This window comes from Myotis brandtii, unplaced genomic scaffold (genome assembly GCF_000412655.1).
Source record: "Myotis brandtii unplaced genomic scaffold, ASM41265v1 scaffold176, whole genome shotgun sequence".
Classification (NCBI taxonomy): Eukaryota; Metazoa; Chordata; class Mammalia; order Chiroptera; family Vespertilionidae; genus Myotis; species Myotis brandtii.
In genome coordinates, this window is record NW_005356519.1 from 2,556,460 (window position 1) to 2,579,710 (window position 23,251).

Here is a 23,251-nt window from a genome sequence, read left to right on the forward strand (position 1 = left end):
AATACATAAAAACTACTTACACTATGATAAATTTATATGATTAATTTATACTATTAGGGATTTGAATAATATATATAAATAAAAACATAAAAACAGAGTGTTTAAGGAAGCAGCAATAATGCAATCCTCAGGGCTGATGAAGAGGGCTGCTACCCAGGAGCTGTGTTTTTTGTTATTGTTTTAAAACTTGCTTTTGCTTTCATATGGCAGGTGAGAAAAAGAAAAAAAAAACATAAAAACAAATCTCAACATGTCTATAAGAGTTTCATAGGCAGTTGGGATAGCATCAGAATGGCATCCATAAAGTTGACTTTATTTTATAGTTGTGTCAACTATGAACAAACATCTTGTAGACACAAAGAAATAATCCTTCATAGCTTTAGAAAAGTCGTATTTTTTCTAAACATTTGTTATATTAAATCCATAGGTTTTTAAATGCTTTGTCTTATTTTGATACCTGCCTTGAGAAACTCCAAACTTTTCTTTACATGCTCAGTATCTTGAACATTCACTGGCTCCATGTCCTTCACCAATTTGCTCTTCTCTGATATCCAGTGTGAGAACGACTTCAGTTTGTGCAGAAATTCTCCATGGGAAATGGCTAGTTTCGACTAGAAAACAAAATTGTGCATTCATTTCTGTTTCTAAAATTCAAATTCCTACAAATGGTGATTCTGTTTTAAGAGCTTAGCCCTCTAAAAATAAAATACTTATGTCTTATGATTACATTTTTAAATAATCACATTTTCTTCAAAACTTCAATCTCAGTGTGAAACGTGTTGAAGCCTACCATTTCACTGTCAATCGCCAGAACAAGGTGTTTCATTCTTTCTGAAGATACGTCGCTGAGGGAAGAGAAGGCGTTCTGTAAACTTTGGAGGCTTACACTCAATTCCTCACGATGGTTTCTGGGGAAGTCACTGGGAAGAGACTTTAAAAATTCTTCTGCCAACTTCATGTCCTTTCTTAAAATAACAGCAATTGGAGCCAATCCCAATTCAAATGTCTTAAAAAAAAATAAAGATAGATGATGATTGATAGATAGATAGATAGATAGATAGATAGATAGATAGATAGATCCCAGAGCTATTTAGTGACAAATACAACTAATATCCAAAACATAAATGTAAAGTGCTCTGCTTACTTTCCCAAACTAACATCAGCCGACTCCCACCCATTACAGGCAGCAGATAATTCTTACCTCTAACTGCTTAAGCTGATTCTTCAAAGCTTCTAGACTGTTATCCAGAGACTCTTGGTTGTCTAAGGGAGGCTTCATATCTTGAAGCAAAGCCAAATACTCGTGCATTTTTGATGTGTGCTGTAAACACTGCTGTAGCTCATTGGATAACTAAACACAAATTTGGACATTTTAATTCAATAGCCTCTATGCAGGTTTTTAGAGCAAATAAAATGTATGGGGTGATTCCCAAATGTTTCATGCAGCTACTTTATATGAAATGTAAAGTCAACTTACTTGTTCCATTGAGCTATCTCCAGAAGTCATGTCTTTTGACCCTGAAATACATTCCAGATGGTCTGGGAAATCATTGCATTGTTCCTCCAGCTTCTCATCTCTTGACAAGGCTGATGCACGTACAGTAGAGTTTTCTGGTCCAATTTCTTTTATATTCTGTAAATTAAGGGAACTGTGGTTTCCTTCTTTGCTTTTATGATCATTAACAATGTGTGGTTTTTCATGCACCGTCTCAAAAGTAGTAGATGATTTTTGATTCAAGTTTCCAACCTGTTCTGCTTTGTCTGAGTAGCCATCAGCAAGCAGCTTATAGAAAATATTTTCAAGTTGCAGTGGAACTACCTTAGATGTCATACCTCTTTTCTCTAGATCATACTCCATCTGCGTTAATTCTTTTATCAATTCAAATGCTCCTGTAATTTTCTGGCTATACTGATTTTGCTTAAGTATATCAAGGAGAAGCTCAGACTGAAGATTTGCAATACAGAACGGATCATCTCTACTCTCTGCTCTTAGTTCTGGTGAGTTATTCATGAGGGAAATTCCAGTACAGTCACTGATCTTAGAGTCGTCGCTGGGCAGACTAGCTGCATCCTTTACCAACTGTGATGTGCTAACCCTTTTAATTAAGCTTTGAATTAACATTTCAGTATCCTCGCAAGCTGAAGGTTCTCCAACCTCTTGAGAATTCATATGACCTTCATTCAACCTACTTTTTAAGATGTCCTTGACATCCTCAACAAATGCCTGACATAATTCAGGGGTCTGAACCTCTTTTTCGTGAAATCCTGGAGACAAGGCTTGTTCTCGTGGCTGTTGCTTGATTATTTCTTTCTCATGGTTCATTTCTGAGAATGTGCAGTCTGTGCTTAAAGTGTTACTGGAGTTACCACTTCTTATTCCAAGGCCTTCCACATTTCTCAGAGGTAAGATTGAAAGTGTGCTTTCCTTTCTTTCTGGTGTGAACTGAGGCATTTCCGCTCCTCCTTCTGAGGTACATTCTTTAGTACAAAGGTCATTCTGTTGAGCCATCTCATCTAGAGGTGAGTCTTCTTGAGTCAGGGTTGCTTTCTCTTTTGCATTATCAACTCCTAACTCTAAGTGTTCTTTCATGGGAGGGGAAGCTATTAGAGTACCACTTGGGATATCCTCATGTGGCTTCAATACATCTTTTGCTTTTACATCTTTTGCACAATGTTTTAAATAAGTAAACAGATCAAGTTCTTTCTCAGGTCCATCAGTGAGTGATTCATTCTCAGTCGTTGTATTCCCTTCAGACAATACATCTGAAGTAATGTCACTGATCACTTTGGAAGCTGATGAGTCAAATATTTCTTCAACATTCCCAAATGAAACAGGACTTTGACTCACAATTGTTTGTAGATTCTTTGGTTCATCTTTAAGAGCTACAGTTGTTTTTTTAAGGCTTCCTTTATGATTATGTCCTTCATTGGTTGTGATCTGTGGAAACAGAAACTGAGTAACTAAATCAAGACTCTCCCTCGTACTTTCACTAGACAAAAGATTGAGATGTTTATCATCTTCTGCTTGACCTTCCATAAGCCCTTCTCCTTTACCTGGGAACATTTTATGAATTGATGTTTCATCTTCTGTTAGTATATTGCTTTTGTCATCTCTCTTTTTCATTACATCTCTTCCATTTCCTTGATGATCTTTATCAGTTACAGAGTCCACAGATGACAAATGGCTTTCCTCAGCAGGTTTTCCTATTAAAACAGTCTCAGAGCCAATGATTTGATCAGAAGTTGAACGAATATCAGTGTTATGTAAAATACTTCCAGGGCCAAAGGTGGGTTCTGATTCAGTGTCTTTAACGGTAGGCAGCAATATATCCTTAACGGCCATCTCAGGACTCAACAGATTTTCTTTGCTTCTTCCAACCACCTCAGTTGTATATTCTGGAAGGTTGCCTCTTTCAGTAACTAAGCTTTTACTACTTGGTTCTCGCTGTAAAACATTTATACTTTGCTGTTTTTCTAGAGAACTATAATTTTGCTTTTTACTCAGGAGAATCATTTCATTAATACTTTGATTTTCATGGCTGTTTTCCCTTTCTTTCACAGTGGCAGCACACAACTGGATATCCATACCATCAGCCTCATCTTGGTACATGGTCTTTTCCTTCTCATCTCCTACTCCTTCTTCTTCTTCTTCTTCTTCTTCTTCTTCTTCTTCTTCTTCATCATCATCATCATCATCATCATCATCATCATCATCGTCATCATTCTGACCATTACTGTCACACAAATAATCCCCATAACTTTCTTCATATTGCATAGAATCAAAATGATCAGTATCAGATTTCAATTCTTGTCCAGTTACATATCCTTCTTCTTTTCTCCCTCCCCAACAGCCAGTGTCATCAAATTTTAATGAAGCACTGAAGCTATCGTTCCTTCCCACTATTTCAGAATCAGTCAGTAAGTCAGACTCATCACCTTCTAGATTATCTGTACTTTCCCTTTCTGATTCAGTTTCCAACAACTGTTCGTTGATCTTAGATGAGCCGACTGAATTTAAAGGTATTCTTTCATCAGAATCTAATTCCGCTTTCTCCATACCTATGAGACAATCCTGAAAAGACTGGGCTTTCCCCCTCACTCTTAAGCTATCAACTAGCCCCCCCTGAATCACCATAGGCTTTTCATCCTCTCTGGGAACATCATAAAAAACACTGCCAGGACAGGCAGCCCCATCATTTTCCTCTTGCAGTGTGTCATAGTCCTCGGGTTGCAGACAATCACAATCATCACTTTCAAGAAGCAGAGAATCATGGTCATCGTCTTCAAACAAGGGAGTATCATAAAAATCATCGTCGCTATCAGTGTCTGTTTCGGTGTCCCTCTGCTGATCATCCAGTAGGGACATTTCATAGTCACCAGCACCAGCAGTTTCTTCAAGCGATGATGTGCCATAAACACGAGATGCACTGGCATGATCAGGATCACCTGTTGGTGTTACGGCACAGGAGAACTCCTCCACTGCGGACTCATTTTGCATGTCTTCAGGTTTCTGTTGAGAAGCAGCATGCATTTTTTCATCTTCCCCACTAGTATCTGAAATAGCTTTGTCACTGTGATATTGTACCTGGGGATCACTATGAGCAGTATTTAAAGATTTTTGTCCACAGTGTTCTTCCTTCAAACTAATGTTAATAGCTGCAATTCCTAGAAACTGGTCTTGAGGTTTTTCTCCCATTCTTGGACCCAATAATGTGGACTGGTCGTTGGATGGCACTGTAGAGGCTTCCCATTTATTTCCATTGTTCTCTGCGGTGTGTAAATCATTAAAACTTCCCCAATCATTCCTCAGTTTATCATGACTTAATAAGGCACTCAGCCTGGGGGAATAGTCAAAGACAGGTGACTCCTTGTCTATATTATCTTCAGTCTCTGTTTCTTTCAAGTTACAGATGCTACTAGTTTTTGATTTCACTATGGAATTTGTTGTCAAGTCACTTTCAAGGTTTTGCATATTTTTAGAATGACTACATTCAGCTGCATGTTCATTTTTTTCAAGTTGACTTTGACTTTCACAGTTTTTAGGTATATTTTCAGAGTCTGCAAGTCCAGACTGTGTAAAATAGGATGCAGAATTGAGAACATTCACGCTAGATGAATTCTTAACTTTATGATCTGCTACCATTATATGTATCAGGTTTTCCGACTGACAAAATTCACTGAGAACATTAGTTCCCATTTCATTAAACTCTTCTTCTAAGGCATGCTTTCTATTTTCAGGAATTTCTTTAGGTTTAGGTTCTCCGCAATGGCATTTGTCAAAACTACTTGATGAAGTTATACTTTCATCCATTTCTTTACTTGGGGCATTATTCAGAAATATGCCAGGGAGTCTTAAGGCATCAATACATTCCTTTATGGGTGTATCCTCATCAAATTCTGTACTACAGCCTTCTAGTAGCATACCAACAGCCTCATTCAAGTCTCCATCATACAGCAACAGCCTCTGCCCTGTGTTTGCATCCATGTAGCTATTAATCATCAAGTAAGACAGGAACATTTTTTTAGTCTGTTCTGAACTCTGAGTTGCCACTGGCTCTTCTCCATCAAAACTATCTTCTTCTTGCCTATAATCATGGACTATAGATGGTTGGAATTTACAAAAAGAGAGCCATCTTCTGGCATTCTTACAGGCTTCTAAATCTCCCAAATCTGGCATTTTATCGGGCAGCATTATACTTTTTAAAATCAATGTTGTGTTGTTATCTATAATTCCTAACTGCTGCGCCACATCTAAACCGATGACTTGAGAAGTTTCTGGAATATAAAGAGCAGCTATTTTCTGCCTACCATTCAGGATTTTGTAAGCCAATTCATTTGTAATCAATTTCTGCTGCAGGGAAGAAGATGCGGGAAATATTTCACCAGAGTGAGGCCAAATGAGTCCAACATAGCCTCGCTGAGCCTCGAGTACCAAAAGAGCACTGCTCGAAGTTATTAAATCACACTGGACTGCTTCATCTACAGTTAAACGTTTGGCAGGGTTTGAGTGGATGATCCCACCTGTCTGAACCTGGTATGTTAGAATGCTGTTAGCAGTATCTCTGTCAATCACCCCATCTGCCACAGCTTCTTCAACAGTCATTCTTTCACCAGAGTTGCAATTGATCAGACCTCCAGAAAAAAGCTGTGCACCTAACAACCGAAACATGGTTTCACGGTCTATGAGACCTTCATGAGCTGCCCTTAAAATGCTAATGCTCCTTCCACATTTTAAAGTTATTCTGCCTCCTTCTTGTGGCCTCACAGGTAGAAGCCGCAACCCAGTGTTTTCCTGTAAAATACTTCTTTCCATAATATCTACTAAAGACACCTTCTCAGAGGTACATGGATCGATAAGGTCTTTGTACATCTTTTGCCTTTCCAAGACTTTAGAAAATAATGCTGAGGAAACCATGTTCTGTTGGAAAGCCTTCTGGAGGGTCAACTGCTCCCCTGTGACTGGAATGACTAGTGAGCCTGTGGACAGCAGTATCTCAAGAACTCTGATGGCCATGGACTCTGATATCACGCCTTGAGCCAGAGCATCCAGCACTGGAATTGTGGTGGAAGGCACAGCAGAAATAATCTCCTTTGCTTGATTCAGTTCTTTGAGTTGGCACAGAACTTGTTCATCAATGAGGCCTTGACTTTTGGCACCTCTGAGGTCAAAGCATTGCCTTAATTCTGGTGAAATTAGACCGGAAATCATTAGCTGTGTCTCAAGCAACCTTATTCCTGTGTCATAGTCGATAAGGCCTTTTAAAACTGCCTGAAAGATGGAAAGGACTTCTCCAGTTGTCTGGTCAATGGTGCCTGCAATCACTTTATCCAGCTGAAAGGAAAATACAAAATTATCAGATCAGTCTGTGATTCAAGGGTGGGCAGGATTTCACAAAACTTCACATGCATTTTAAAAAAATAAGTAATACACTTCAACATAAAAATCCTCTACTTACCAAGGCGTGGCAATGCTGTGAATGTTAGGCAGCTCAAATGCACAAGTGATCTATGTCAGTGATCTATTCAACAGCACAGGATATGATAAAAGCTTTGAAAACAACATGCATCTGTGAATTGAAAACTTAATATTGTGTACATTAACAAGGTTAGTGAAGACACAACAGAGTAAATGACGACAGTGAGAAAACAGAACACATACCTAGAAGGCAAACCATGCTTTCTGCAATTGGGTGAGATTAGTTTACTAACAGGAAAGAGAGTATCAAACCCCATGCTATTGATGTTTACAGCATACAAACTTCTTTCTAGTAAAAAATAATGAACCAGAAAAACTGTTACATAACCCCAAAATATAAAAAAATAGTGTGTAAAGTACTCCAGGGAGTAAGGGAATTGAATACAGAGATAACTTTTTGAATCCTGAATATTGTGAATATGTATTGTGAAGTTTTAAAATCTTAAGGAGAGGCCAAATTTTAAGTGATTTCTGTTAGATTTTAAGAAGATGCTAGGATATCTTCATTATAAATATGTTCCAATGTTATTCAAATAAATCTTATGGATATCTCTAAAAATCAAACAAATCCCATAACACTTCAACGTCACCTTTAGACATGACTCAGAAGCTATTTTATAACATTATATTCATATAGCAAAATACCTAATGCAGCAGAAGAATGGCTTCTAAAGAGAAGAGTTAGAAAAATGAATGATTCTTTCCTTTTATCATGCAAGGCGCAGATTAAGATGTCACATAAACTGATGACAGCAAGTGTAAGATTGCAATTAATAACACTGAAATCTCCAAATACCTACATGAACTCCATGTTTTTGCCATGTACACATTTCAAGGTCATTTCTTTACCATTGACATTTCTAGAATCATGCAGTAAAACTAAGAACCTTGAAATAGCTTCATGTTTTAATAATATTACCTTCTCTTCTACCTTTACATCTCCTGTGGTTTGTGATTCTTGTAGTTGTTTCAGAGAGTCACTAAAGAATAAATTATAACTTTCTTGGAGAGTTTTCATTTGTTTTTCCAGTTCATTTCTTTCTTCATCTGTCAATCTAAAATAACCAGAAAGTATGAAATGAAGAGTGCAAGTCCTCAAGCAATAAAGATGATATATTAGGCTCGATGATTTTATAAAGTACTTTTCTAAATAAGTATACAATCATAAAATAAAATATCTCATATACAGACTGATCAGGTCTTAGAATGACTGCATATGGAAATTAAGGGTGGTGCTAAACACATCTAGGAATCCTTCTGTTGCCTAAAAATGGGGACTGAAGGAAAGGGTATGAATTAATATATTAGCACCTCTCTAGCATATACACAAGGAACATTAGTATTGTTAGTCCCAACATGGGAAAGGGACAATAAGACGAAACTTGTTGAAGCTGAAGGATGAATAAAGAGAAAATAACATTATTTTCTAAGGTACAATATAAAATCATTCTGGAATAATCTTAAAGTGGTCAGTCGAAATGGGCTTAAGAAAAGGGTAGATTCCTTCCCTGTTTGAGGCATGAGCTGAAATATATGAAATGCCTTGTTGCAAAGAGTAGGACCAAAATATGAGAAATCAGGTTGCCACAGGTCTCAGTTAAGAAAATGGAGAATTTATTTACACACATTTTCCAAAAGGTAAGTCTCAGACAGTACTACTTATATTAAGACTTGGCTTGGAGTCTTCACAACTCACTAGCTACTGATCCTTAACCTCTCTGAACTTGTTTTCTTAACAATAATATATGGAGATAATAAGTACCTTTTAGGCTTTGGGTAAAGACAGATTAAAGTGACTAAAAATGACAATTACTTAAATTGCTAAATTTATAATCTCATGTAAATTTGTAATTTCTTAGTAAACTACATTACTAAGTAAATTTGTGACTGAGTTCCATTTTTAAAATCTCAGCTAAAATTTACCATCTTCTATTTGCCTAACGTTTTTCAGACCACTTTCCTACATCGAAAAAAAAAGGTTCATGAAAACCAACATACTTGTCTCCATGTTTAGCCAAAAATATCTGCATGGTTTGAAGTGCCTCCGATAATTGTTCCTTCTTGGTTAATATTTCTTCACTGGAAATCTGCAAGGTAATGAAAATGCATTCATATTCTGCCCTCATAGAGACTAACCAACAGTAATTTTTAAAAATGACTCAAGTCTCATCAAGACCCAAATGATGTCTATTTTCTGAGGGACCCAAGTCAATAACTCATTACTTATTATCAGTCTATGGGCCTGGATAAGAGGAGTGCTTTATATTTAGAATGCATAATTAAGAAAAGCCTTATTATTTCATAAGGAAATAACAATACAGCATTATATGGTTTCTGCATTTGTCCCATGCAACCATAAATCAAGTTGCCTTATCCCAGAGGTTCAGCGCCGGCCCAATGTGTTCCTTGTGCCTAAAACATACATGAATGAAGAACACTACTCCCAATGAGTATCTTCCTTCCCCCACACTCCTGGATACCATGCTTCTTTTGAAAAAAATTATCGTGACAGTTTAATCTGTATGTCTGCACATCAAGAGTAAATAATTTTTATTGCTAAGACTTTCACTTGAGAAAGTTGCCTGTGATGGTCAGAGCCATAAAATTGATCTCTCTGAGGATAATAAGCAACACTTTCTCCTAATTTCTAGTATATCATTTCTGAATACCTAATATCAGAAATTAATTGCCATTCTTTTAAATGAGCAAAAATGAGAATGATGGACCAATGAAAAGGTCTCATTCCCCTTGATGTATTTGACTTCCAATCAATTTCAAGTCTATTTTTCATGGTTACAGGTAATAATGAGGCCATATTGATATTTTGAAAGACATTTATTATTCACATCAAATTGCCTTAAATTCTTTTATCAAGTGTTATTAGAGATTTATAATTCAGGCCACAGTCTGCATTAAAAAAAAAAGTATGTGTCTACCTTTTATGTCCAGTAGGTCTAAAACAGGCCTAGTAAAATTTTGGAGAATTGAAAACTACAGAATGTGAAAATACCAATGGTTTATAATCCACATTTCTCAAAAGAAACTATTGTCCTAGACATTTTTGCTAAGCTCTTGTCCCTATTTTAGTTCTTTTCCTATTTAACAAGAGGGGAAGAAAAGAAGACATTTTAAACTAAATATATGCATAATATTATTTTGAAGGTTTTGCATTTAAAACATCTAATGTAGTTGCTTTCCAGTTTCTTATTCCTTCCACACCATATGAAATATAATAGCAAGATTATGAGCGAAAATGGCTTTATTTCATTGAATAATCAAAGTATATACGCAGACTTGAAAACTTCAAGGGGGAGCCTTGGATAAAGTACATCTGCCTCAAGCCGTAGGGATAATTAGACAAGACACTGAAGTTTCCCCTGCTTACTTATGTCAACAATGTCAGCTGATGATGAGTACTGATGTGGAGCTAGCAGGGAACACCAATGATAGCTAATAGCCCCTAAAGTTTCCAAACATCAGGCAGGGGCAGGGTAGGGCAAGTTTTTCCAAAAAAAAGTGATGCTTAATTTAGCAGACATATTTTAAAAACACAGCTGCAGTTCCGGTGCTGTCACCACCAGCAGCAGCAATACTGAAAGTTACACCTTAACGACCAATGCCCTGAGAGCTTCAAGTGGAGGCAGTCCCATGGACACCATGGAGCACCAGCACCTCAGAAGCTGGAGCTACCCTGCTAATGCCAAGTAGTTGGGGTACAGAAAATAGCCCACAGAACTAAATAATTCATTTAGGTAAGGGAAAGAATCTAGAATTTCCAGTGATTGATGGGAGAACACTTCTTCATAAAACAAAAAAAAAAAGGTCCAGAAAGGCACAACTAAACTCAAACCTCAAAAATGTGAATATCCTAGTTTGTATTTTTGTAATTCTCTGTTTTGTAATTCTTGAAGCTTTGTTTACATTTGTGATACGGAAGGCCTGGATTTACTCAGGGCACACAGGATGCCTCTGCTGCTCTTTGGCAATTCTCATCATAGTCATCAAGAAGCAGGTCTAACCATTAGGAAAAGCAGCACAACATATCCGCTTACTACTAATATGACTAATATATATAGTTCAGGCTTTGGAATCAGAAACACCTTCTTCTGCCTGCCACATACTGTGATTCATTGGGCAAGTTACTTAACCTATCTGGTCCTCATTATAAATACCTATAAAAATGGGGGGCGGGAAGGGGGTAAAGAATTACACGTTTTTTAGGTGGACTGTCATGTCAGTAAATTCTACCCACTATTATTATTATTAACCAGGACCTCGGTGAATACCTTTTGCTTAGAGAAGGGAGATTTCCCAGCCTTCTCTCCATCTCTCAACATCTTGCTGATATTTGACACCCATTTCTGTAATTCTTTGGCTTTTTCAACATGCTCTTTTTTTTCTTCTTCCAGTGACTTCTGGCAGGTGTGAGTAGTAAGAAAAGATATATTATAGTAAATGACCGAGCTATGAAACTCATCTCTCCATAGAAAACAAGTGTAAAAATGTGTTTTCATCACACTCAGGTTACTGAGACCTTTTATTCATTCACTTAACCATGCTTATCACGTCACATAGCAGATGTACTCCCAAAATGTTTATGGCAGCAAAGGAAGCTGTGACATTCTTCAATGTTCAGTCTACCCTCCCAGCTGGTCTATCAATACGACAAATTTAAAAACTTGATTTTATTCAGAAGCACTAGAAGACCTCTGAGTGGTTGCCTTTGCATTAGCAGTACAAACACAATTGTCTTGGCAGAAAAGTAGGAAACAACAGAAAGCCGAAAGATAGAGAATGTGTACACACATTTGGAAAACACATAAAATGAAGAAAAGTCTTTCCCCCTCTTCCAACACACAATCCAGTCATCACAAAGTCTAACGAGAAATGGGAAATTGTGGTAAATGTTTAATATGTAAAGAAGGCTACTACATACAGAAAAGCTAAACACTTTTTCATTTTTCAAGGCAATCTGAAACACTATCACTACAGGGATGTTGGGGAAGAATGTACATCTCTCCCTTTGGTTCCACGGTGCTTTCTGGAGAGCTCTTTCAGTGAGTGTGCGGGATCCTTCAATGGATCATCAGGCTGGATCCATTCAGTGATGCAGTTCTGAGGAAAGGATGCTCTGAACTTGTTGGACTTCAAGCTTATGCTGTATTCTAGGCAAAATACTTTTATTTTCAGTGTGGGCAAGATTGAAAAAACTCATCTCAAAGTTAAATGAAACCATTTTTGAGAGCAGTAAATCTTTTGTGAATTTCAATTTTACTCTCTTCTGAACCGTCAGCTATTTTCAGCCCTCCAGAAATAAATGTTGTTTTGAGTATGTGACACAATTACTAGACTGTATATTTAACTGATTTAATCATGCTCTGGACAGATCACATGAACTGGACTGCATCACTCCTGTGCAAAGTTATTTCAACATGTTCTATTGTGACGAATAATAGAGGCTAGAAATCCCTGTCATCAAGGGTTCAGATACTTCTAAGAGTTTAAGTCCTGTGTGGAAATCAAAATCAGCCTTTTCTAATGCTTCTTTATATGTCAACTTTCTTTTTGTTTGGGGACATATTATATTTCTGACATAAGACTTTTGATCTTTGAGATTTGTGGCAAGGAAGACATCGATAATACCTACTTGGAGAGCCTCTTCGATTGACAACCGGGAGTGACCCTGTGGCTCTATCAACCCCCCAGTCAAGTACTGAAACTCCAAACATCGGATTCCCATTTCCTTACTGATGATATTTGCATTCACAGCGTCCACCACTGACATCGCTTTGTTCTTGACAGGATGGCTAATGCCTGTGATGACTAATTCACACTGTCGCAGCTGCTGGGCAAACCCCTCATCAACTAGGCCTCTATGCAAAGCTTCACCCACCCGGTACCTTTTGCCAGTAAGAGGATCAATTATCCCCCCTGTGCTGACTTGGGCTTCAAGGCATCTGAGGGCCGTAATCCGATCAATCAAATTTCTACGGGAGGCCTTTAGGACAGAGATCCTCTCTCCACTAGACGTCAGCCAATACCCTGCAATAGGACTATGCAAATCCTTCTTGGGAACTAACCGGCTCAGCAAAGAATCAGCAAGTTCTGTGAGTGTGATGAGGCCTTCCTGATACTTTTTGACCAAAGCTTTGTCAAGGGTTCCCTGTTCCACAGCCTCGTTAATATTGAACTGTAACCCTGTTTTAGCATCAGCCAGCATATGGGAAGGATTCCCATAGGATTCAAAAAACGTGGCTTCCCTCCACTGGTACTGCTGCCCTGAGAGCTCAAGGTATGTGCTTTTTTCTATTAGGTTTCTCTGGAAAGCCTCATATGCAGTCAGTTCTGCTCCTGTCTTGATATCTACTACGGAAATCCTATGAGTTTTTGCTACATTGAGATTGGAAATGTTCCTCTCCCCAAATGGAAACAGAAGGCATTGGCAATCTACATCAAATACACACATCTGCAGTAATTCTGAATAATACAGAGCTTGCTTGTTATTGGGATTAGGAAAAACTCGTGTGTTGCTCGATGGCTCGTGTAAGAATTGTAGGATGGCATTGTTTAACAAGCCTTGCTGCAGAGCAATTTCTGGTGAGACACGCACTCCTCTTACTGGGTCAATGATGCCCCCGCTGGCAATCTGGGCCTCCAAGATATGTTTACCTTTTTGTCTGTCAAGCACTCTATTTTCCATCGCTTGAAACACTGACAACGTCTTAGAATTATATGAATATCCCAGGGCTGCCTTCTCTGCCTCAAGGAGCCTAATTTTGAATTCGGGGTCAATAACTCCTTTAAGGATTGCATCTTCGACAGAATACGTCTGACCTGAAATGGGATCAATTATAAAACCTGTGGCAGCCTGTGCTTCTAAAAATGCTAAAGCCATCATTTTGTCTATTATGATTTTCTTGGCTGCTGAGGCAAATGAAATCTTTTCTTTTGTGGATTCCAGATAAAGCCCTGCAATCGAGGTGGCTTTCGTCAAAAACTTGCTAAGAGTTTTCTGAACGTCTTCAACAGTCTTAAGACCAAGTCGCAGCTGCTCAACTGTTTTCATGTCCAGAAGCTTAGCCTCAACCAACTGCCTGGCAGTCACAGTGTGCCGGAGCCCTTGGAATGTAAATTCATCATCCCTAACCGAACATGAATGGTCGCCATCAACGTTCTGGAAGGTCTCTGGTTCTAAGCCTCTCTTAAGAAAATCTCCTCTCTTGAGTCCAAACATCCATCCTTCAGTACTGGAACCGGGGCTCTTTTCTTGTTTTAATGTTGTGACTTCTGTACGCATATCATACTGCTTGTTCTTAGCTATCTGTAACAGGAATTTACAAGGCATTAAAAGTCATCTAAAGAACACTGTCACTTTACGCAATCCAAATATAATTCCTAGAAAAACAAAGATGAGATAACTAAAGAGAAGAAAAATTTCAAACTAAAGATGATTCAGGAATAAGTAATATATTTTGAAAGTCTGAAGCTTACTTTAGATGACAATTAAGGTATTAAAAAGGTATGAAGGTGAAGGGATTAAGAAAAAAACAAACTCATAGACAACAGTACTATGGTAATTACCGAAGGGGAAGGGGGGTGGGGGGAGGTAGAAGAGGATAAAGGGGGGATAAATGGTGATGGAAGGAGACTTGACTTGGGGTTTGGAAAACACAATACAATATCTAGATGATGTATCATAGAATTATACACCTGAAACCTGCACAATTTTATTAACCAATGTCACCCCAATAAATTCAATTTAATAAAAGAGGAGGGAAAAAGACTAAGATGAAATTTTTCCAGAGAACATGTTAGAAATTAAAATTAATTGCTTGGTTTTTCTAGCTTTCTTATGGGCATATTTTTTAGAATATAATCCCATAGATATAGCATATAACCATTACATTCATGTGTTTAATGTCACACATTTAAAAATGAAAGATTAATAATTTGTAGTAAAGATGCAATAAACCGCTAGAAAATGATAGCATTATTTCCTATCAGAACAACAAAAAGCCAATCACATTTATCGTTATTTTAAAAAATCTAGTCTAGCAGGGAAAGGAAAGAAGAGAGGAAACTTAACACAGGTAGCTGATAAGGTCTCAGGATCCAGATTATACCTCTAAGGGTGCCAAAAGCTTCACCAGGTCCACTTCACATTTGTCCTCCTGACATCTCACAGGTGGCCTGGAACTGTACAGAGCTTGATCTCTTATCTTCTCTATTTCTGATAGTCTTGGCATAGGACTTTTGTCATCAAAAGTTATCTGCAATTCAGTGCTTGTTTGAGAAAAATACTCAGAGTAACACTGCTGGCTTTTCTCTTTCTCCAGCGGGGACTTTGATGTCCAACAAAGGGGATCCTTTTGTTCGACAACCCGATGTTGCCACTTCTCTTCCGACGGTTGTGGTTCTTGAGTCCTTCTCAACAGAGGAGACCTGGGCGTTGGGTGATGCTGTCCCGAGTTCCTAGAGAAGAGGTCTCTGGAGTGCTGACATTCCTTCACTGCCGCCTCAAAATCTGGTTTAAAGCTGTAGTCCTTGGCTGGGCTCTTTTTTTGGATTTCACACTGGAGCAAAACTAACTGATGCTCGTGTTCCTTTATCTGCTGATCCATTTTGTGCTTCAGGTTTTCAACTTCACGTTTCTGGGCTGCCAGCTCCTCTTCGAGTTTCCGACATTTTTGGTAATGATTTGCTTCTACATTCTGCCCCTGCTGGATATGCTCACGATATTGTTGAAGCTGTCTCTCAAGTTCTCGAATATTTGTTTCACAGAGCTTAGCATTCTCTTGAGCTCTGCAGTTTTCTCGCTGAAGAGACACAAAGTCGAGCTTGATTCCGGAAATGTCATTTTCAGTGATAACTTTGGAGCCCATTAATTTTTCCATCTTTTTCCGAAACTCCTCTGCCGAACGTTTGAACTTCTCAGATTCTTCCTGAAACAGGACCATCTTTCTGTGGATCATCTGCTCCTCTATGGTCTTTAAGTGCAGTTCGTCTTGTACCCTTTTCAATCTGTTATTTAACTCTTGCACCTGAGCTTGCTGGAGCTGGACTTTCTGCTCCCCCAGTCGCTTCTCCTCTTTGGAAGCATTCAGCTCAGCGTTCAGATTTCTAACCTCTTTCTCGGTATTCTGGATGATGATGTTCTGCTGGTCACACTTTTGCTTAAACTCATTTACTAAATTTAGACTTCTGGCGAGGTCTTCTTCTAGGCATTTGATTTTTCTGTGGAAATCCTGCTCTGTTTTTGTCTGTTTATGCAAGTGTTCGTTTGTGTTACGAAGCTGATCTTTAAAACCATCTGCCTGAATTTTCAGGGCTTCACATCTTTGCTGGATAGCTTGTTTCTCTAAAACCACATGGGTCGATTCCGCCTGAATTCTCTGCATCGCTAACTTGGTTTCATTATTCTGCCTAATCAGCTCATCTACTTTTTGTCTTTGCATTTCTGCACACTTATTACTTTTCTCCAATTCTTCCTTCAGCTTTTGGATTTTTTCATCATTTTCTCTTTCAGCTTTAATATTCTGAAGCAACTGTGCGTGGCTTTTCTCAAATTGTTCTTTGAGATGATCTGATTTTCTCTGGCATAATTGCATTCTTTCGTTAGAGAAATCCTTCTCGTCCCGAAAAGAATTCACCTGTGATTTTAAATGCTGAATATTCCTCTCAGTTATTGCATGAGTCCTAGTGATGCTGTCTACTTCTCTTTGCAGTTTCCCTTTTTCCTGTTGAAGAGATTCTAGTTCCACCTCATAGCTCTGCTTTATTTTCTTAAGATCACTAGCTTCCTGCATGACTTCCTCGGCTTTATCTGAGGTTTGGTTCAATTGCCGCCCCAGTTCTCTGAGCTGCTGAGAATACCCTTCCTCTACCTGGTCCTTCCTTTCCAACTCTAACTTCAGGCACTTTAGTGTATTATTCGTCTCGTCGAGTTTTTCTTTTAGCAGACGGGCCTTTTCCTCGGATGAAGTCTTCTCGAGCTGGAGGGCACTGAGTTCATACTTCAGCTCCCTCATGTCTTTCTCGGCCTTTCTATTGGCGGCCATGAGCTCATCCACCTGCTGCTTGAGCTCCTCCGCTTTCTGTCGGTCTCGCTCTCCATGTGTCATGGCACACGTGGGCACCGTGTTCTCCCGGCAGGAGTGCTGGATTTCAGTTATCTTTCTCCTTGCTTCCAGCTCAATTTTCTGCTTTTCTTTCAACTGTTTCTCTGCTATCTGTTTTTGAGACATCAGATCTCTCTCCATCTGCTTCATCCGCTTCAGGAGCTCTTCCTCATTGTCTCTCTTTCTTCTTAATTCTTCCATTAACTTATTTTTCTGTTGCTCCAAGTCACTGAGACTCGAGTCTTTCCTTTTTAGGTGATCCTCCAGGGTTCTTCTCGTGAAGGTGTTTTCCTCTAACTGGTTCCGGAAATTGCGGAGGTTTTCCTCCACGGCCTCTCTCTTGGCCTCGGCCTCCAGGGTCAGCCGCCGCACACGCTCCAGCTCCCGCTCCGCTGCCTCCTTCTCCCGCACAATGGCCTCCAGTTCCCTGCGGCACCGCTTGGCTTCGCTTTCAGCCCTGATTTTCTGCAGAGCAATGTCTTCTACATTTCGCTGCTGCTTTCTCAATTCATTTTCTGCAGCCTCCTTGACCTTGGGAAGTTCTTCCTCTACTCGGGACTTTTGTTTCTTTAGCTCGGCTACCATGTTCTCCAACTCACTTATCTTTCCTGTAAGTTTGCAATTCTCAATCATGGTTGCCTTCTGGCGCTGAAGCAGATCTGAATAGGCCCCATGTTCAGAATTCTCCTTACACCTCTTCATCTACGAGAGATGTTTAAAAGTGTCAAACCTGTTTTATTCCCATTTATCTTTAAAAATCTGAAGCAAGGCTCAGAAAAGTACTTACAGAAAACAGGTAAACCCAAATGCAGAACAAGCACTATCACCACCATCACCACCATCACCACCACCACCTTCTTCTGAGAGGAAGCTTCAGGCAGGCAGCAAAAGGAGAAGACAAAAACCCTTCTGTGGTTTTCTAAACCTTTTTTGTTTGTTTGTTTTGGTCTCTCAGAAATAATTTGGTTGTAAAAATTAGCTAGCTCCGGATTTTATAGCAAGAAGGGACCTTCCAAAACACATAACCTATAGATGAGGAAACTGAGGTACAGGGAGGTTAAATGAATTTGAAAAGTTCCACAACAGTACTTTTCTGCTCTCGCTCACAACTTAGTCCAAGCTAAGAATATACAACACACAGGAACCAAGTGACATCCAAGAATTTAGTTTTCAATATCTAGCCAATGGAAATTTAAAATGATGTTTACATCCCTATTTCATGGTTAAAGAAACAAAATACAGAACTTTGGGACAGAGAGCTAAATCAGGAAATAAAATGTAACACGGGAAGGAAGAAAATTATACAGAAACTTGTCATTTCTAATGTCAAAATTTTTACTTGTTTATATTGCCATCTTATGACAATTACCATCGGAATTGCTAATGCAAAGGCAGCTACCTTCCCTGGTGGCTTTAGAAAATATGTGCTTCACATACTCACAGATTTTGTTGTTCTTGTTAATGACATGCCTCCTAGGAATCCACCTTGACAAGTACCTTTAGATACTCCGTAAATACAAAGAAATTTGTTAAATAAAATGCTTGTTAAAATATTCTTAGGGATTCAGCTCCCTATAGAATAAAATGTAAGAAGATTTTTTTACTCTGTTAATGATAGAATCAATCTCAACTGGGAGGAGTAGACTTTGCATTGACTACAGAACTACATGGTCAGGGCTAGTTCTTCATTACAATTTAATTTCTCTTTATTAACACCATAAGGTTGTTAGTTTCATATCATCAACCCAAAATCATAATTATAAACAGTTTAAACAAGAATAGAAAAATGATTCTAGAGAGCAGATTTTTTTTTTTTGTAAATTGAAAAGCTTTGGTGAATTTCAATAATTTACACTATTGACCATATATCTTATTTTAATTCCTCTAATTTCTTGATTCCAAATAATTTTGACAAGAACTACAGTTGTTTCCTTTGCTAACCTAAATATGGTTTAAATAAGAATTCATATAAAACAAATCTCATAGCAGTCTGCAATACTAAATTTTCAATATTTATTGAGTTGTTGATTTCTAATAGGGTATTTCTCAATTTCTTATCAACCCCTCTTTAAAACTTAGCTATTGCTAAGAAGTTTTGAGCCTTTTTTTCTTAGTTATGTTCTAAGGTTTGAAAAATAAAAAAAATCTCTTGGGAAAAAAAAGTTGTTGAATCCTTCATATCTTAATTAAAGTATCTGTACTGTTTAATAATCTCACATTGTCTAAATATTCTGAATTTTTTAGCAAATACTATAAAAATTACCAAAAATCATTCAGTCCTATTGCTGATTTGCTTTCCTGTAGATCTCAAACTTACTCATATAAAAATAACTCCCTCAGTTTTCTCTAACTTTTCCCGAAGGAGACATGCTGTCCTTTAATCTTAGCAATTAATCTTTAATATACAGTACTTTGCTCTAAATATAGACTAGAAAATCTCTTTATCCATCTAATACCCATTACAGATACTCTACTTTCATTTCTAATTTGGTATTATCTTCTGAAATTAACTTGCATCCCTCTTTGATTCTAATGTTTATTATGAAAAGTTCTACTCTCAGACCAAGGTTTTCCATGTGGCTCCTCACAGACTTGGTTTCAGAAACACTACTCTTTGGAGTCTAAAAACTGAGCTATATATCTTTTATAAAAGATATCCTTTGCATTCCACTAATATGATTCCTAAGTGGTAAATTTTATTCAGGAACTTTTAAAATCTATTTTACATTACAATCTTTGCATGGCCTATATTATTTTGTCTTCAATTCACTATCATTCCTTTCCGTTTCAAAGGATGACAGGCATAATTTGTAAATACTCAGGCCTTGTGAAATACCATTTGATTCTATCAACTTTATTCTGTCTCATCAGATAAATTGAGCAAAGTGGCTCACATATGTGCAATAAGATATATACTATAAAAAAGGACTTAAATTATTTTATTTTAAATTAAACTACTAAAATATAATTTAAAAGACCTGTATGCCATTTAAAATGGAACTGTATCCCTTAAAAAGTAAAAATATTAAAAATTATGTATGTTCTTCCATAAATGAGAGATGTATGCCAATTATTTGGATGGTCACAAATACTCTGATTCTCCTTTCTAAGCACAAAGAAAGCTAGTTATAAAGACGTGCAATTAGCTATGTTAGTGATTTAGTTGCAGAAAACTGTTAACATTGAACAGACTAAAATAGTTTACAAAAGCAGTGACATTTTTAGAAACTAGAAATGTAACAGCTATTAGACATGTACTGCTGTTTTGGTTCTCTCATTATATGAACAGTTATATTAAGTATAATTATCTTCAGAATTTTCAACAACAGTACAATTTAAAATGACTAATGCCCCACAATTTACTAATTTTAGCATTCAGTCTACTATTTTTGTCTGTTCTAAAGTTATGAATAGAAATCACACCAAGATAATAGAGCATAGCATAATCCCTTCAAAAGTATATATAATAGCCTTTTATGACAAGATATTTATAAACAACTCCTCACTCTATTTGTGAATATATTTTTAAATGCAAAATCCAAGCTACAGAATTTCTCCAAATTAGAAAGGTACTTAAACAGTCTTACTATATACCATATCTTTTTGGCAAATAAATAAATAAATAAATGCTGCGCAATTCTTAAAAAGTACTATCATTTTGTACAAACACCTAATACTTCTAAATTAAAACTTTTATGTTTTATATCCCTGAAGATGTAAATTAATTTAAAATGCATAAACAAATTTGTTTATACACTATTTCTGCAGGCATTGTAACAGTAGTAACTATACTTCAAAGTATACTTCTCAACTGTAAGACAACTGAGAAAAATCCCACCAGTGTCAAAATTTCATAATTTAAGTAGAACCATTTAAGACATTAATCCTATCATATTAGAGTCCTACAGCGAAAATAAAAATGTTCTATTTAGGAAAATCTTTAAAATGTTAAAAAAAAACCCTAGGCCTCTACTCTTGTACATTATAATTTTATAATTAAACAATTACCTACATATCAGTTATCAACCATATAAATTTACCATGAAACCATTTTTGTTTTTCCAAACCATACTATATACTTCCTTTTTAGTTAGCTGTTCATACTTAATGGTTACCTCTTCCTCTTCCAGCCTCTTCAATGAATCACCAGCAAATTTAATATATTGTGTCATGAGGGTGAGCAGAGCAGTATATCGTGTTCGTAGGTCCATGAACTGCAAGTACAAAAAGAATAATAAAAACATAATCTCCAGATGCCCTACATGAGTTGAATAAACGTTAAGTAACAATTACAATATTAAGTAGGCCTTTTGAAAGCAAAGTACACAACCCCCAGTAATAGAAACTGGAATGAGCTTATTACTGTTGTGCAAACCATACTAAATGGCAGTTTTCTTCTAAACCTCATCAAGAAGTACATTTATTATAATCTGCAATTAACAATTAATCCTGATTAAAGATTTTTATCAAGTGTAGTTTATAGGTAGAAACTTTCTTTTTGGAACATTGAAAATTTTCTGGAAATGGTTAGTAGTCAAGGCTGCAGAATATTATGAGTGTACTGAGTGCCACTGAATTGTGCACTTAAAAATGGTTAAAATGATAAAGTTTCCATGTATATTTTATAATATAAATATATAAAATTTTTCAAGTACTGTTTCTCTCTTTTACACTCCCTCCCTTCTCTGCGGTACTTGTATTACCTCTTGGATGATGAGATCTGCGGAGCTCTGCATTCTCCGGCGTTTCACTGGAGACTTTTGTTGTGAATCTACCATGGCCCGGTAGGTCATTGTTTGTAATTCGTAGTCCTGGATAAAGGAGTCAATGAGATGAAATCAATTAAATCAAAGAGCTAAAGCTTCCTAATGGATCTTAGTTTCACTGAATAACCTTAAAAGAAAATATCACAAAACAATACTTTTAGAAACCTATCCAATCCTGACATGTTCACACAGTGGTAATAAAATCAGAAACATTTAGGGTGGTGAGGAAAATTCCTAAGACTCTTTAGAAACTCATGGAAACATTTAGTACAATATGCTAGTTACACTCAGCCTCCCTCTCCTCTAGCTAGGCAATGGCAATGGGCATCTGGGTGGCTAAAGATGATATATTATTAAAGACTTCACATTGCATGAGAACAGAAAATGTTATAGGTTCTTTAATGGGATACTCTAGCACTGTTAAAGAAAGGAGAGAGAAAGCAAGACCAAGGGTGAGAGAAGGAGAGAAAGAGGGAAGCAGGGAGGGTGGGGGCACAAAGTGACTAAGAAATGAATTTTAGCCCTACCTCAGGGGTGGGCAACCCCTGGCATGCGTGCCAAACATGGCACGCCAGTAACTTGCTAGCACACGAAACCCTCTCTTATAATCTTCCATTTACAATTTTTTTCTTAATATCGACTTTTTTATTTTTCAGATAAATTCAGTGTAGGTGCATCTTAGATAAATAAATAATTTTACATAACAAGTTATCTTAAAGACCATAGACATGGATTGACGAGAGAGGGGAAGAGCAATTTCTATGCCTCTGCCTTAACTCTCCCCGCCTTCCTAGATCCGACCAGTGTTTTGGTTTCATCCACATACGCTTGTGAATCTTTGTTCTCAGTGATGAATTTTGTTAAGTCTCATAATAGGAGTAGCCTGACGGATGAAAGTAGTAGCTCGTGCATATCTCTGAAGGTCACGAAATATAAACCTGATGTAAAATCTCTGTCATCAGTGATGCAGCAGCAAAAGTCCCACTGATAATATCAAACGGAGTCATAAAGTTTTCTGTCGGACTATCAGTGTACATGTATACATTAAAAAATAAATGTATTTTTCATCATCATATACTGTGTTTTTGTCACTCGAATGAATTTTATTATTTCTTCAAGGTTCTTCACATACGTACACCTTAAGAGATATCAAGTAGGCGTAACATGTTCTCAAAAAATTAGGGTTGGCACACAGAAGAATTTTGAGTCAGAGACTTTGCTGGTTTTGGCACGCACTCACAAAAAGGTTGCCCACCCCTGCCCTAGCCGGTTTAGCTCAGTGGATAAAGCACCGGCCTGCGGCCTGAAGGGTCCCAGGTTCGACTCTGGCCAAGGGCACATGTCCAGTGGGGGGCGTGCAGGAGGCAGCTGATCAATGATTCTCTCTCATC

The 23,251-nt window shown here is 37.5% G+C and overlaps 1 protein-coding gene across 20 annotated transcripts in view; it reads right to left on the reverse strand.

Moving 5' to 3' along the window:
- Positions 1-23,251, reverse strand: part of DST (dystonin) — a 448,713-nt gene that overhangs the window by 133,536 nt on the left and 291,926 nt on the right. For 15 of the 20 annotated variants that reach the window (XM_014537308.1, XM_014537298.1, XM_014537299.1 and 12 more), the window contains 9 exons: positions 21,798-21,905; positions 21,210-21,308; positions 11,263-11,391; positions 8,975-9,063; positions 7,896-8,031; positions 1,478-6,832; positions 1,202-1,351; positions 791-1,006; positions 462-611 (listed from right to left, as the gene is read on the reverse strand). In XM_014537308.1, the coding sequence (XP_014392794.1) occupies positions 462-611; positions 791-1,006; positions 1,202-1,351; positions 1,478-6,832; positions 7,896-8,031; positions 8,975-9,063; positions 11,263-11,391; positions 21,210-21,308; positions 21,798-21,905 (6,432 nt within the window). Of the gene's footprint in view, positions 1-461; positions 612-790; positions 1,007-1,201; positions 1,352-1,477; positions 6,833-7,895; positions 8,032-8,974; positions 9,064-11,262; positions 11,392-11,868; positions 14,298-15,099; positions 17,797-21,209; positions 21,309-21,797; positions 21,906-23,251 lie in introns of those variants that run through there. The other 5 variants (XM_014537311.1, XM_005863309.2, XM_005863310.2 and 2 more) reach the window with 2 other exon arrangements.